Raw genomic sequence first — 17,024 nt, 5'->3', positions numbered from 1 at the left:
GAGTCAGGATATGTATTTATGAGCATTCAATCTTGGAGGGAATTCACTTGTGCTGGATTAAAAAGGGTGAAGACATAAATTGTAAGATTCGCTAGCACTGGATGCATGTGGACGTTCTCGGACAGGCTCTCTGAACACTACATTAGAGTAAGCTTAGCATTTCCCCTGGGTTGACTTTGTCTCCCTTTCCTCAGAACTGCTCCTTCGTCAGACTAAAGAGCAATATTGTGGTTTATAATTGAGCCATTCTGTGGGATACTGGTGGGTCCCACATAGCAAAGCAATTCCAAAGGCCAACTTGAGATGGACTTCTGGTGAGTTATGTATCAAGTCTCAACCAGCAGCCTGCTAGAATTTTCAGAAAGTTATCAGACTCCTCTTTCTTCAGCCCTACCAATCACATTTAAGTATTTTAATTATACCTCTATCTACCATTGTCATGTCTTCTGTGATTATACTCTCTTGGCTAATATAGAAACCAGCTGATAAGGATTACACGATCAGAGTCAGAATTTGATGTGCATTACCAGAGCTTTACCCAAAAGGCATAATAAATCCCCATTTTGTAGCTCAACGTGTCAAGTATTGATCATTAATCAGAGAACAGACCTGATGCACTCTAACAAATATGCGGCGGTCAAAGGCATGGCTCGGAAAGCTGTTGCCCCTGGTGACTTGGGAGCAATCCTTCTGCGCGAGGCCTTATCATTGCGTCACCTGAGCTGGATCATCAACAGCTAATGAACCTTGTTACAGCTTCCCTGGAATCCCCTACAGAAACATCAGAGAGTAGTAGACTCCAAGAATCGCTAGAGGACATGTCAGTGCTTTTCTTCCAGCGTCATCCATTTTACTGCACTTTGTCTGCAAAACATTTACACATGCCGCTAAGGTAAATTAAGGGAACTGTTGGAAAAGGCATAAGATGAAGGCTACAGTTACACTCTGTTTGTATCATTCTTTTATCATTCCAAGGCAAGACTGCTGTATTATGGAGGTCTGGACATTTTTTTCGAATGCCATATTATTCCAAATCCACCCCCTTCCCAACCTGACCTGGAAAACATACAGTGCTTTTTGAATAATGCTCCATTCTCAAATAACAAAAGAGTGTTTTAAAGAGCAGTGCATTGTGGGTGTCAATCTCTGTTGGCTCTCATTGTTCAGTATTATGTTGGAATGTGTTTTATCTTGGGAATAAGGATATAAGGCATTTTGGCAGTCAGATAGGGCATGGGTATGAGTCAATGGTCTGGAGCACTGACCTTGGACCTGCTGGGCTGCTGACACAAATGCCAGGTGAGGCACAGATAGCACTGCAAATCCTCGCAGATGGCTCCAGGTGTCGGCATTCCTGATTTTGCCTTCCACCCCGCTACATGCCCACATGAAGAGCAGGTCTTTTGGGGTCTGTAATGAAATTAGACAATGGTTGATTATAGTTATTTAAAAACTGACTAGCAATGCATTTTAGACTTTTATCCTTTCTTTTTTTTAATGGCCAAATGTATATCCATTACAGTGTACATAAGCAGTGTACACATTAACTATAATATATGTATTACACACGCAAAGGTGAATAAGAAGCTATTGTCAACAATAAAACTCTAAAGGGCAGAGTATTTACTGGGTACATACCAAAGTAGCTCTATAGTCGGATGAGTGATTCATAGTAAGCTAACCCAACATTTCAGAGCTTCCATTCTAAAATGTCTTGACAACAGCATCTGTTCAGTCAGACTAATCCGCATCCATTGCCATCCCATTTGGTGAGTGACAGCGCACAAATGACAGGGCTGCATGCTTGGCTCAGGTCTCTCAGTAACGTTTGTGTTGTGGAAAAGAAACAGGAGAATTAAAGAAGCCAAACACAGGTAAAGCACACTGAAAAGCATGGAGAATTGCAGACAATGAAGCGCAAATAGCCTGTAGAGCTTCGCTGTAATGGCGTTCCCATCTGTCTCGCCATTCGTTTTCCCACATAAACCCCTGCTTGGTTCAGACTGGGCAGCCGTCATTGCTTGACAAGGACTTCCTTGTCATTCAGCAGAGAGGTGTATATTAGTGCTACCAGTGCTATTTTTAGAAACCTGATCAGGGAGTGAAGAAACCGCATTAAATCAGCAGATTTCTTTTTGTTCTGCGACATCAATGGCTCATCTCTCAGCATATGAGAGATTATTTTTAGGTCATAATTTCCAGTTGGCATTTTCAGTTCCAAAGAGACAGTTAAGTTTAGATGTAAAGGTGCAATCAGTGTTTTCATCTGAGAAAAGGTCTTGAAAAAGTGTGAATATCACCAAAGAGGGCATGCTCCTTGATCTTCTAAACCTAAACATTAAAGATGATGCATATTAGAGATGATCAAGACAAGTACAGCTAAATGTTTGGGTAACATAAACTGATATGATGGAACAAGTAGTAGTAGTAGTATCATCAGTTATCTTCCTAAGGAATAGACAATGTGAGACATTATTATATTATAGAACATCCTTTCTAGCAGGTGACACCCCCTATTACAAGACATCGATGCTGTCAGCTAATCTACTGCACCTGCCCTGCATGCTGCATGTATTTATTAGCTGCAGCCAATGAGGGCAGTCACCATGTTCAGCAGCATTTCCAGTAACCTAGCAAATACCAAGGTGCACACATAAGCCATAACTTGCACAGCACTGATTTACTGCCATTATTATTGCGCACGTTGCCTTGCGTTGTGGCATGGCCATTTGAAATTTCCATGATTGCTGAAGACACACTCCACCCATGGAGCAGATTTATTTTCACACATGCTGGATGAGGTGTCTGTAATTTCTCCCCACCCTGTCGTTGTTTATTCTGGTGTTAAGGGTGAATATGAACAGAGACGGGGTGCAAAAAAACAGATCCCTACTTTTTTACTTCCCCCCTCCCCATACTCCCTTCAAGCGAAAACCCTACAGCCTTCACCCCACCTCTGTTTAAATGGGTCATAAAAGCAGCAGCTTTCCAGACAGACAGACAGTGATGCTTTGTTATACAAAATCTTGACACTTAGAAGTGTGTGTGTGGTTTTTTTTTTGTTTGTTTGGGGTTTTTTTTTGGGGGGGGGGGGTTGTATGTGTAATGCCAACATTTTTGGATAAGTAGTGAATATTTCTTCATAAAATGTGATTTATTCCCACCTCTCTGTTTTCAAATAAGCTTTCCGAAACTTATTATTGAGATAACAACACACACAAACACTTGGATATCAGCAGAAGATTAATAATCTGAATGATGGAAATCAAATGATGGAAACTCAATGGAAATAAACCTGTTTCACTCCAGATACTGCAGTTTTGTACTGATTGGCCAAGATTATGTAAAGCCATATATTTCCCCCCTACAATTCCCTTGTTTTATGCCATACATCTGTTGACATGAGAGCCAAACATCTGAATGTCCTTGTGTGTTTGAGTGCTTATAAGCCTACACAAAATATCCAGTCTGACCAGAATAGAAAATCATACTACTTAGCTTTCTGGCAATCCTTGATTGTCATCTGTCATCTTGATCATCTGTAATCTACTGTGTGATGTTTGCCCCATATCCCTTTGATTTGTTAATCCTGAATTTTAAATTGTGGCAATTGTGACAGATTTTTATACACCATATCTATAGAGAGTTGCCTCAGATTGTTTCCACTGCAGTCCTCTTCAAGCAAATGCAGGGTTTTCTCTTCACAGCTATGAAGTCATGCATTTGTTTACATTTTGGAAATAGTGGATTCGTGTAGCACACACGCTTATGAAGGGGGAACTTTAGACGTAAGCATAGGGCAAATAGACAAGAAATTCTTTGATCACCTAATAGAGCAATGACTGAAGGCCTTGATGAATACTAAGTTTCCAGTATGTATTCCATCTGACTTTCAAAACTAATGCAGACACTTAAGCATACAGGGAATGAAATGGGAATACTATCAAAATCTGTTCTCCTTTTCTAGGTGATTCAAAAGACACCAGTCATAGACATGAACTCTTGCCAAGGTACCAAGACTAGAGACCTGCTCAAGCAGACAGCAAAGTCTGGAAATGTAATTAAATTTTGACACATACTCATGGGTGAAGTTATTCCCTCTCTCATGCAATCGCACAACTTCATTCATACATAAACCTATCTGCCGAAATTCAGCCACTCGCACAGCATAAAGCAGTCAACCCTTCTCTTTATCATTCTCTCTCTCTCTCTCTCTCTCTCTCTCTCTCTCACACACACACACACACACACACATAAGCAATTACCTATCACTCTAATATACAAAATCAGAAACAAATGGAGGCTAAATACTGATTACTGAAGTAATCTGTAAATAACAGCACAGAAGGAAGGAGGAACTGAAACCCCATCCAGGAAAATGGGCCTATCTAAACTGGGTTTTTGAACAGGAAAGAGGTCGTTTTTGAAGCTGCATTGTCAAAAACTGTTGTTGCCCCAAGCTGTTGAGACCAAAAAATGATTATTAAGGGTATTGAATGTGGTAAGCTCCACATTTACGGATACTGTACTTTGTAGAAAAAATAACTTTAGACATCTAAATCCGCCGTCTAATTCTAGTCCATACGGGCAATCATCAAAAAATTGATAGAACTAGAACTAGAAAAATTATTAGGCTGAAAGGAAACACATAAACATTAGAGGGAAAAAGATTAAAGGCTTTACCTATTGCTACCTATTGGTAGCACTACGTAGTGCTACCTATTTTAAAGAAACAATTTCCGAGATGTCATATAGCTATATCTTTTTAATGGCCGGTGTCTAATGTTTGTCATTTACAAGGGTGACTTCCATATACCAGTAGTCTTATAGTGACACCTATTGGTTGAATTGTGCAAAGCACATACAAATTGAAAATACAGTCCTGCGGCATCGTAGACGAAGAACAGCTATAGTTACACCATTCATATACCGACCATGTAAAATCACTTTGATTGTTTGGATACTGGACGAAAACAATTTAGTTAAATCATGTAGAACGATAGTCATATATATCTATCTGTCACCTCGGTGCCTACTGAGACTACTAAAACCACAGGTTAGAAATATGAATATTCACCATCACCTAATCCTACTATATTTATAGATCGGCCTACAGTTATCTTATTTGTAAATGTATAGTTTTAGAGCCAAAGTCATTTTTAGAGACTACAGCGTCTTCCACCACACGAGAATTCGAGATGACCAAAAATGTGTTCATTCTTCTGACTAGTCTGTGGTGTCAGTCTCTACGCCAATGTTCTCTTTGTCCACCAACAATTTAAATAAATCAAACGCAGATCGCACTCGGGTTTCGAAGACAAGGTTTGTTAGTAGATAATAGAGAAAATGATGCTCGGGTTGAGTTGAATATGGCTCTCTCAAGAGGACTAAAATGTTGTCAGCGGATATTCTCTTGGATACCGGTCGTCATTATTTCATGTGTGGTCCTCTGGTCTTATTATGCCTACGTATTTGAACTTTGTTTTTGTAAGTACTATTTGTTCTAATTCAGAAAGCCATTGGCTAGCTTGCTAACCTAGCTAACAATTCTCGGTGAACTGTAGTTAGCTAACCTATGTAGGCTAGCTAGCTAGCTTGCCCGCTATTTGTTGACGGTAATGTTCACGTTAATGTAGCAAGGGGTTGCTAATCATATGAGGAAGTATCATTTTAATCAGCTTGAACGCTGGCAAATCTATAGTTCTATTATAGCTAGAGGACCTTTATGTTTTGAAATAGACGTCGGCTAGAAATATATTTACTGTTGCAATCAAATGAGATGAAGGGGCTAACATCACTGATGCAGCGTAACCTCGTTAAAATTAAATAGAAGTATGTATAAGTTTTTCCCTACAGCTTACGTTGGCCTTTTGCTTATTGTGGTAGCTCAAATGACTTATCTTTGTGTTGCAGTTACTCTCAGAAATACACTGGAGAAAGGTAAGTTCCTATACACGTTTAATTAATATAGTGTAAAACCTAGTTTACTACTGCAGTGTATGATTCTGGCACCTTTTATGACGAGTGTTACAAGTACAACAATGGTTTCCCTCTGTAGTTGCCTACCTTTTGGTGTTCCATGTATGCTTTATAATGTTCTGCTGGACCTACTGGAAGGCCATCTTTACTCCACCCTCCACTCCAACCAAAAAGGTTGGTGTTAGTCAAGTGTGTGTGTGTGTGTATGTATATAAAAATATTTTAGGTTTACAAAATTACACTGCAAACATTCTGTATTCCTTTCATCCCTATATAATATCAGGAGAAACATTGAAACTAAAGTACTTTTTTTTGGTACAGTTCCAGCTCTCTTACAGTGACAAAGAACGATATGAGATGGAGGAGAGGCCAGATGTGCAGAAGCAGATCCTGATTGACATAGCTAAAAAGCTTCCTATTTTCACACGGGCTCAGTCTGGAGGTGAGGCACTGTGCCCTTGCACTGTGCTTTCCAAGCGTCTGGACATCCTACTTCATTTCAACCAATGCAGTAGCTTCTCTTTTATTTTGTTAAAATTTCATATGATTTGATGCTAGGTTAGGTGCTGAGTTATGTAGTGTTTCTCATAGCTATGCCTTTCTTTTTATATACTCTGCAGAGGAACTGCAGTGTTGAAAAGTCTGCATTATGGCTGATTGCACATAATGATCAATTTGCTTTACCGAATCACAAGAATATAAACTGTTAGCTAGTGATGCTTGTTTTTGAAAGACAGTAAATGAAGGAAAAAGTGTGGGACGGAATTCACATTCTGACTCTGCGGTGTGTCCCCAGCTATCAGGTTCTGCGATCACTGTCAACTGATAAAGCCAGACCGCTGTCACCACTGTTCGGTCTGTGAAACGTAAGTCTTCCTTCCCTATGCATCTCCTATTCATTCTCAATAGCTCTGGTAAGCAGACCACTGTTTGTGAGTCTCGTGTAATAGTTAGAAGGTGCTGTTAGCCAGGAACTTGATGTTATCTGGGCAAATATCTTGATTGTGTTCAATTTAATTACCTGCGCATTTACTTGTAGATGTATCCTGAAAATGGATCATCATTGTCCTTGGTGAGTGGAAACACTTTATTTAGCATGCTATTACTTCTCAAAGTCGTAGGATACAAGTGAATAATAAGCAGTGCTTTCCTGTAGTTTGATCACCTACCTATATTTTTCTCTCTCTCCTTATCAGGGTGAACAACTGTGTTGGATTCTCAAACTACAAGTTCTTCCTGCTCTTTCTGTCTTACTCTATTCTATACTGTGTCTTCATTTCTTCAACAGTGTTCCAGTATTTTCTCAAGTTCTGGGTGGTAAGTGTTATTGTTTCTAAAATAAACTGACCTTTGCCTTGACATTTGCCTTTAGTGGCTAAAGCATAACTGCAAATTTGCAACTATATTACAACTATATTGCAAAGATATAGATGAAAGAGAGTATTGTGAAAATTAATATTTTAAAGTATTTTCATTTGCAACAGTAAAGATGGAATGCTCTCTCAGCTTCTCTCAGTTCCTGGAACTTTTATCTCTTTCAGGAGGAGCTACCAAACAGCCATGCTAAGTTCCATGTCCTGTTCCTTCTCTTTGTGGCTCTCATGTTCTTTGTCAGCCTCACATTCCTCTTTGGCTACCACTGCTGGCTGGTGGCTAAGAACAGGTCCACACTGGGTAAAAGAGCATTGGTTCCTTTTCTTTCCTTAGTACTGTTCCTACTATCCATTGAAACTTGGTAGTGTATAGCACCCATTCTACTGTTAGGTACATGGTGTGCAAATAAAAGGATAGAAAGGATGGTATTTGTGTATACTTTTATCCATAAATTGTGGTTCCAAAAACCAGTGATGACTTCAGACAAGCTTAAATACTGACAGTTTATAACAGAAACACTGGTCTTTGGCATGTCCCTTTATTTATGTGTCCTTTTCGTTTTCCCCCCAGAGGCTTTCTCTGCGCCAGTGTTCCAGAACGGACCTGACAGGGATGGATTTAACGTCGGTTTCCGCAGGAACCTTCTACAAGTCTTTGGAGAGGACAAGAAGCTTTGGCTTTTCCCAGTATTCACCAGGTGAATAAACAACACCTTAGTGCAACAACTGTCATTACTAGCAGATACAGAATTAAACAAACACGTATTTGACCACACACAGCAACAGGTGTATTTGATGTATTGGATTATGCATGTAACTTATTTCTTATTTGTACATTACAGTGCCTGTATATATTAATTCTGTTCCATATTATCCTGTCATTCATGTTACATTATGGCAGGATCCCTGAAAGGAGCATGAACGTGTAGGCAGCTTATGTTGCAAATGGTGTATGCTTGTGCTCCTTAGTCAAGGTGATGGCCACTATTTCCCTCTGAGGACCCTGAGTGAATCTCGGAACCCTTTACTGGCCAGTGAGGAGAGATGGGGGGAGGATGGGGGATCAGATGAGGACAGCACAGGTGAGCAAGATATCAGAGTGGGAGTGCAAGGACAGTCTTTGTCTCACTCAGGCTAAATTAAAAGGGAGCTCAGATACAACAACTGATCAAGATGTAATCAATAGCAGATGCATAGCTATGGGCCCATCTTAAGTGTGTGTGTGTGTGTGTGTGTGTGTGTGTGTATGGATGGACAGACATAGATATATATCTATATATAGATATAGATATATATAAATAAATCTTCTATGAGGGATCAAGCTTAAAGATAAACGAATGACCACTGTCTGGTATGTCATTATGGCACACATGTACACATGTGTGGTTTGTTTAGTTCTGTCCTAAAGATCTAGTGCAGTTCAGTGGCATTACAATAATACTCAGAGTCAGTGCTGAAGCAAAGATTTAAGATGTTTTGGGAATTGTGAGATATGATGCATGGATTGTAAGATATCTCTAAGATTCCACAACTATGAAATCTATTATTTATTGCTCTATCGTTGCTCTGCTTATATAACCACAGCATTGCCAGGAAACCTGTAGGCATTCATCAAGTAATGCATCATATCCATGAGAAATACCAGTGGTTGTGGTGGTTCTAATCGATGGTTGTGTTCTAGAACCACTTTTGGTTGACAAATTGGGTAAACCTTTCAATCACTTTTTTCTAGATGGTGAAGGGGACAATGATCCTTCAGTCAATATAGAAATAGAATCATAGTTTATGGAGGAGATCAATTTTTTGGTAGGTATAAACTTTTATTTTTGCTTGAGGCTTGATGTTCTGATGAGTGTGTGAAAGGGAAATGTAAAATATTGTGACTTTATTTTTGTTTAATATTGATCAGAGGAGCACTTTCGGCTGCTTTAGGCATGAACCTTAATCAGCAAATGAAGACAAGTACCAAACATTGGATACCGAGACTGCATTCCAAATCCTGGAAGATTCCAGGAAAGCATGTCCATAGAAAGCCAAAAATTTTGAAGAACCATTGAGTGGATTTGTCCTACGTTTCTTTTTAAATTATTTGCCTTGGATGTTTATCACTCATAATGACTTCCACCCCCCCACCCCCCACCCCGACCAAAAAAAAAGAACAAGGGCAATCCTAAAGGCTTGGACTTGGCTTCTGTCCCATTTGCAGAAATAATGTTCTTAAATATAAAATCTGTTACTACCACATTTGACAGTGGCTGCTAGTGACCCTACATTTGTGTATGGTTCACTTGGACCTGCAAGAGAGAGAGGCCACCATTTTGAGACCAGTCAGTTCTACTAGTATGCACTTCAGATCCTTTGCTTCAAAGGCCAAGATAAATGCTATCCAGCGGCTGAACAAGTAGATCAACTCTACTAAAAGCATGTTTTCTCTCCAAGCCTTAAAGATTTGTCAAAGACTGTGACTGTTTTCCTATAAACATACAACAGGATGGCATAAACCTAGACTTTTTTAAAAGTAAATGTTAAAATTGGTATTTTCTTTTTCTTATCATGTTAATATTAACGTGTGTCTTCGTTATGTGTGTATTGAAATGCATATGAAACATTTTTCATTTGTTTCATAATGTTTATTATTTCTTTGGTGGGGAAAGGTTAAGCATCATCTTTACTGCTAATTATTATAATTGTTAATCAATTATTAACCATCATACACAAATCTGAATTAATTATCAATCACTTTACAATATGTGAACACAGTATCTAATGAACTGTAACCAGTGTTTTTTGCAGCAAAGCCTAGTTCTGTGTTCTTTGTTCCCAATCCTAATGGACTGTACCTTTTGATTTTGGTGTATTACTTCAACACACTTTCTAAAATGAAGAAACTTATTGCCGTTTATCCGGTCCACAAATTGAACTGGGTGAGGGCAAGAAAGGTGTGCTCCACATGGCAAATGTGGAAGAGTACTACTGTGTGTACTGCTTTAACAGACAAGTTTCTCTTAGTTTTTCAAAATAAAGACTTCATCTTGTATGGTAATTCAATTATGCAGGAGAGCGCCACTGTTAATTTACTTATTTCTGTTTCGATAAAATGGAATTAAGGACAAGATATACTTTAATTCATATAATAGTTTTATTCCTTTTTTTTTTTTTACTCTATTCTTGTTTTCATGTTCTGTAAATGTGTAAGTTTCATACACTATGCCTGCCTGTATGTCATGAGATTTTTCCTTAAGAAGAGTAATATTGTTTTCAAAAACTATTCATACCATAGCCACTCCATTACATGTCAACAAATTTTTTAAATGGTACAAATAATGCATTCTTCAAGATAACGGCATATGAAGAATTTTAACAAATAAGTCACATTCAATTATTAAAAACAACAAAACACCCTTTGACCCAAGTGTCTCGAAGTTATTCCTCAACATGACTATATGACAAATTGACTCAATATTTAAATATTTCATAAATCTGTGTTTAAATACAGTTTTAGTATCACCAATCTTATGTCTGTGAGTCTCTGTGTACCAAACTGATGTCGTCAAATTTATTTATATAGCACTTTTTACAACAGCTGTTTGTGTAATGGCTATTATCTTATACTGTAATATCACTGATGTTTAGCTATGTATATTCCAACATTCATGACCAGATTTATGACTAGTCAGTAAACCAATAAAACTTTCTGGGTAGCTACAAATAATGGTGGCCATGTGGTATCATGTTACTAATTCTTATGAGCACCCAGATGGGCAGGTTGATTTGGTTCCACATTGTATGTGACTAAGTGTCTGCCTCGTGAGTTCAGTTCCCAAACCACCTCAAGCTGGCCATTTGTGACATGGTTATCACTCAAAACTGCCTATACCATCAACAAACTAGGAAATAGCTATACCTTAATGATATGTGCATGTAAATACATAATAAACATAATTTAACAGTATTGCAAAAGACTTAACAGGCATAATAAGGCACTTCAAACATAAACCATCCCATTCATTTACATTTACGGAATTTAGCTGATGATTTTATCCAAAGTGACTTACAATTATGACTGAGTACAACTTGAGCAATTGAGGATTAAGGGCCCAACAGTGGCAATTTGGTAGTGGTGGGGCTTGAACCAGCAAACGTCCAATTACAAATCAAGTACCTTATCAAATGTCCAATAGCTCTAAGAAACATAAAATTAGCTTTATTCTGTCCCAAAGTACTTCTGTCCAAAGTGAGAGGGAGCTATAGGATGGACCTCAGTGGTTAGTATGGTGATGTCTGGAAACTTCAGTAATGGACCTAACCACTAAAATGACGCATTGAAACACATTTATAAAAACGCACTGTTTTGTGTGCCAAATAATCTCTGTTGTTCAGTGTTCACTTTCTTACCATGAGGGGTGGAAAAGAGGCTGAGGAGGATGATATGTAAGGGCTGAACAACATGTTCATTGAGCACTCGGACTGCTTTGATCACTGTGTTCCCATTACCTGCAGGTCAACATTCACGACACAGGGAAGTCATGTTATCTAACTTCACAAACAAGCTTGCATTATGCTTTTTGTATTTCAAATGGCCAGTGTCTATTTCTGTTAATTTGTCCTTTATCAGGTACACTGATATGCCCTTCACCTAATTGTGACAGCAATGCATAGTAGATTGATGTTCATTCATTCATTCATTCATCTTCTAAACCACTTAATCCAATTCAGGTTTGTGGGTTGTATGTTGATGTCCCTTCTGTAAATAAACAAAGGTTTAGAGTTTCACTCACAAATGAATAGTACAATCTAAACACTCAATGTTTCTCTCTTAAATACAGCATTATCTGCTTTGTCTCTCACACTGGCACAAGGACAATGAGTGCACAGTAAACACATCATGGCATGGTCCTAACCTCTTCCACCCTCTCTTGGAACGAATGAATGTTTTTGAAGAGCACCGATAAAGTCATTGTGTACAGTGCCGATTGGCTTCAACCATCACACAATGGTTAAGTGTATTAACGGCGGGCGTAAACTACCCATTACTGCGCTATTTTGAGTGCCCATCCTTGTGCTATTCAGCACTTGGTAGCTAACTGGCAAGCGCTGTATAATTTCCTCGCGAGAGCTGTAATTACCCTCAGTGGCTGAACGGTGACTGAATGAGCCAGAAATGTGGAGCAAGATGTAAAAGGTCAGCACAGCAGCAAAGGTGGAATCTCTGGGATTTTATGTTTTAGCAGAAGACTGCAAGGCAGTAACAGGTATGCAGGTACATTTTACAGTTTTTTTGCAGTAGTGGATCACCACTAATGGCTAAAGCTGGTGTACGAACAAGTCTGGAAAATTACCCTCTCCAAATAATACAAAATTTTCATCTAGCATCAACTGAGACGAAAGGTTCTATATCTCCTTTTTCAGAACTCCAAGATATTAAATAATGAACCATGGCTCTGGAAAATGTCTTTAATGAAAGTTTTCTACAGACGGACACAAGAAACAGCTTTTCATCCATCTACTTACTCAAGATAGGGTACATGAGCAAGATTTTTCACCTGTAAATGTCTGGGGGAAGCTTTGCATAGTACACCTTGGCTTTCAGTGTCTCATCACATTGTATAAGAATCTTGCCAATGCGGATAGATCTGCAGCAGTCCCTTAGGCCTTGCTCCATTGCCTCTCCTGATGATTAAAAACATAGTAACTGTCAGTAACTCAGGGTAAATGTTTTGTGTTTGTGTAATGAAGTGTATTGAATATCCAGGCAACATGACGGACCACTCCTCATTATGCTGATGCCACAGTTGCCTCTCTCAAATTTGACTCCTTCATACTTGTGTCCTGCAAGAGAAGAAAGCAGTTATTTATTAATTGCTAACATTATAATAGACAGTCAAGACTTAATGTGTAATATTAATATGTATCTCTTAAATAGATACCCAAACGTTTTGGCCTGGAATGAAAAAAATACATGCAGGTTTGCCTCCAATCTACATTTTATACTATTAGAAGTTAAAAGCACAGACGCGCACACAAAAAAGACATACAGTTGAGGGCAAAAGGTTACATAAACCTAGGCTAAAGAAATTCAAACTCAATTTTTCCCAACTCCACACATTTCATGATATGAATCAATTTCTTCTGGCAAGAGTTTGTACGTTGTTCACATTGAGTAGTTTCGGGCTATAATCCTACTTAATGTGGAGGGTAAGATTTTCTTTTAACTGCACAGAGACTGGCTGCATATTTGTGAATAATAAAAGTGAATAAGTTAATTGATACATCAGTGCAAAAGTCAGGGATTTCATAGCAGTATGATTCAGACAGTAAAGAAAAAGGGTAGATACCTACATGTAGTTTTCCTCGATTTAGCCAATTCATTTGGCTCAGTAATGCATAATCTCTCATGGAATGGAGAAACCAGTAATGGTTTCGAGTTTAGGTAGATGTGCAGAATTAAATGATAAAGAACAAGTTGTGGGGCTGAAGAAGGAAATGGTGAAGGCTATTGATAGCATTGAGAAGTCATTTTTATCAGGTAAATTGAAACTGTGGTGCCTCCAGTTTGGTTTGCTGCCTCCTCTGGCCACTGATGGTTTATGATTTTGTGATAACTGTAGAGAGGCTGGGGAGTGTTAAGAACAAAGCTATAACAAAGTGGCTAGGGGTGCCATGGCGTCTAATAGTGTGGCGTGTTTTGGTAGAGGGCTACTGACAAGGGCCAAACTGACAAATTTAGTTAAGGAATTTAAAATGTTAAGTTGTGAGAATAACTATTTGCCCAGTAGTGAACAGAGTAATTAGGTTTGTGCCTGAGGAGCAGTGTACTGGACAGTGAGCACAGGCTCTAAATATTGGTGGGTGGATGAAAGCTTGAGGTTGAAAATTGGTAGCGGATATAGGTTAAAAAAACAAAAAAACAAAACAAAACAAAAAAAAAACTACAGGTCCCACAGTGCATTGCTTTAACTACACTGAGGCTGGACAAGTGTACTTTGAAAATAACATTAACTATGCATCTGAAAGGGCTAATCAGTGGCTGTAAGGAGAGCACAGGTTAGTTAGGGAAATGTATAAAGATGGAATGGCTGAGGTGTTCTGTGTATCAGGTATGTGGAGGACTGAGCAGGCTGAGTGGATTGTTGTCATGTCATCGTTGTGTCTAGAGTCGTAGATTCAGATAGAACCGGTAGCAGACCATCCATGGTGCAAGGGGGGCTGGGTACAGCATTAATCACTGGGAAGTTCAGCGTGGTGGGGCTAACTCTAATGGTTTGGCACGGGATATTTTACATCTTATCCTGTGTAAAATTACAATTACAATTACAAGAGGTAGTATTTAAAAAAATGGATTAGAGATTTATTTCACCTTTAAATCACTTTATAAAGCTTTACATTAGGTTTCCAGTAGGTCAAAGGTTTATGTACACCGGGTTAACTGATGGTTTACATTTACATTTATGGGATTTAGCTGATGCTTTTTAAAGCTGAGTACTGACTACAATTTGAGCAATTGAGGGTTAAAAGCCATGATCTGGGGACAAATAGTGGCAACTTGGCAGTGGTGGGACTTGAATTGTCAAGTACCTTAACCAATGAGCTACTGCTGCCCTATGTTTAAGTAGGGGGCAAAAATGAATTCCCAAGGCAGAACCAAGTTTGGTCTGAAAGGTTCAACTGAAGCCCAAGAGAACAAAAAAGGAACTGCTGAAGGAGTTTGAGGCATAAAAGACCAAATGTATCTGCATTCTTAAGAGAGTACTTACAACACAATGGCCTGAAAGGCTGTTACACAAGGAAGAAGCCCCTTGAAGTTTGCAGGTGATCACAAGGACAAAGACCTAGCCTTATGGAGAAGTGTTCTTTAGTTAGATGGAGCATAAATTAAGCTGCTCAATCATAAATGTCAATGCCATATACTGAGAAAAAAGGCTTGTAAGGCTTTAAACCAAAGAACACTATCCGAACTGTGAAGCATGGGGTTGGCAGCACCATGTTTCCACCATTTTGCTGAAAAGGGGACTGGTGCTATTCGGAAATACCGAAGCAAAACCTCAAGACATCAGCCAGAAAGTTCAATCGTGGTTGCCACTGGGTTACAACAAAAGAGTGATTCTAAGCGTTCAATATTTTGACAAAACAGCCTAAATGAAATTATTGGAGTGGCCATCAGAGCCTCAAACTGTGTCCCATAAAAGACTTGTGAGCTGAACTGAAAGTGTGTTTGAACGAGGCTCAAAACCTGACTGAGCTACACCAGGTCTGCCAGAAGGACTGGGAAAAAACATTCTGGCAAAGTATTGTGAGAAGCTTTTGTATTAAGTTAAGCAATTAAAAGGCAATGTCACCAAATATGAAGTACATGTGAACTTCTGACTCACTGAAAATATGATAGAAATGAAAACTTGAAAAAAACATTTCTCAGCTATGTTTCTGAACACAGGAAACATATGGTAGTATGAATGTCTTTAGCATAAGTGAATAAACATTTGGCCGCAAGAGAAATTAAAATATTACCTATAATGAACAAATAAAGTTCAATGACATGATGGAGCAAAACACATACTAAAATCTTTTATAGCATTATTATCAGAGGAAAGCATCTGCTTACCCCAATAGAGAGCAATAAAAAGATCCCAATGAACCACATAATTGATCACTTAAATTTTGACTGCCACTGGAACTAATGACCACCTTCCCTCACTGCAGCACTTTGGCTCACTCAGTGAAATTGAAAGTCCACTAAAGACACTGCGCAATGTATGGTATTCAGGCTTTATAACAGTCTACAGGGGCACGTTTAGGACCCATCAATAAAAAGCCACAAAATTGTATTTACATATCTGGACAGCCCCAATGCAAGGAATACAAATAGTTCCACATTCATAAATACCATTTAGGCATGCAATTTTCAGGGGGAATTGTCAACTAAGAAGTTTATGTACTCACCTGTTGGTGTGGTCACTATACATTCAGTATATGGGAGCTGATTTAGTCCTTCTTCCACTACAAGTCTAATCTATGAACAAATTTAGAGTAGTTTGGATTACTGTGTTTACAATTTTGATCCAAATACTGGTACTTTGAGGGCTTAATTTCAACAGATATTTCAGTTCTGTTCTGTTGAGGTCAGTCAGGAAAGGCAATATTATGACGATACAATTCCTTAGTTACTGTGACTAAAGAACACAAACTCCCCTCTGCTAGTTGTCCTGTGGGGAAACGTTACACACAAAATCTATTTTAACAGATTAATATAATGTTTAAACTGAAGAACATTTATAATTTGTCCCTTATAATAGTCTGTAGTTCACGGTCATTGCGGGACAACAGCTTCAGCTGAGGCCCAAACTGGATCTGCAAATCGCCGTTTACTCCGGTTTCACACGGCTTCTCCTGGGACTCACTGTTCGAATTATTATCACTTGCAAATCGGACCTGCTTCATAATGTTATGATCAGAATTATTGCTGCTATCTGCAACCTGATGGTTATGGCAACGCATGTTATTTTATATAACCGCATTTAATGTCAGATTCCCTCTCAGCGAGTATTACGAAAATATAGTACTTGGCACAATCGTACTATACAATAAATTCAAAATACATAGAACTGATAAACTTCTCTCAAAACTACGAGCAAGCGACAGCCAAGCGAGTGGGTGAGGTAACGAGCGGTAATAAAA

At 38.7% G+C, this 17,024-nt stretch overlaps 1 protein-coding gene and 1 long non-coding RNA gene across 4 annotated transcripts; one reads left to right on the top strand and one right to left on the bottom strand.

Annotated features, from left to right (window-relative positions):
- Positions 1–5,279: 5,279 nt before the first annotated feature.
- zdhhc15b (zinc finger DHHC-type palmitoyltransferase 15b) lies at positions 5,280–11,061 on the top strand. 2 transcript variants are annotated; one of them, XM_027029031.2, is made up of 12 exons: positions 5,280–5,487; positions 5,914–5,940; positions 6,059–6,153; positions 6,301–6,421; positions 6,776–6,845; positions 7,019–7,051; positions 7,176–7,296; positions 7,521–7,653; positions 7,924–8,050; positions 8,322–8,434; positions 9,085–9,158; positions 9,285–11,061. In XM_027029031.2, exons 1-11 carry the CDS (start codon positions 5,370–5,372, stop codon positions 9,132–9,134), a joined length of 1,008 nt encoding a protein of 335 aa, XP_026884832.1. In that variant the 5' UTR covers positions 5,280–5,369; the 3' UTR covers positions 9,135–9,158; positions 9,285–11,061. The 2 variants fall into 2 exon arrangements, with proteins under 2 accessions (XP_026884832.1, XP_026884831.1); XM_027029030.2 differs by having other exon boundaries at positions 5,281–5,487; positions 9,262–11,061.
- Positions 11,062–11,455: 394 nt separating this feature from the next.
- LOC113589386 lies at positions 11,456–17,000 on the bottom strand. 2 transcript variants are annotated; one of them, XR_004776723.1, is made up of 5 exons: positions 16,290–17,000; positions 13,119–13,181; positions 12,896–13,022; positions 11,989–12,096; positions 11,456–11,846 (listed from the first exon to the last, which is right to left on the bottom strand). It is a non-coding gene; the product is annotated as an uncharacterized LOC113589386 (long non-coding RNA). The 2 variants fall into 2 exon arrangements; XR_003411969.2 differs by having other exon boundaries at positions 11,456–12,096.
- Between the last annotated feature and the right edge of the window lie 24 nt (positions 17,001–17,024).

This window comes from Electrophorus electricus, chromosome 12 (assembly GCF_013358815.1).
Source record: "Electrophorus electricus isolate fEleEle1 chromosome 12, fEleEle1.pri, whole genome shotgun sequence".
NCBI lineage: Eukaryota > Metazoa > Chordata > Actinopteri > Gymnotiformes > Gymnotidae > Electrophorus > Electrophorus electricus.
The sequence above is the reverse complement of the archived record's forward strand: the minus strand, read 5'-3'. Positions and strand labels throughout refer to the sequence as shown.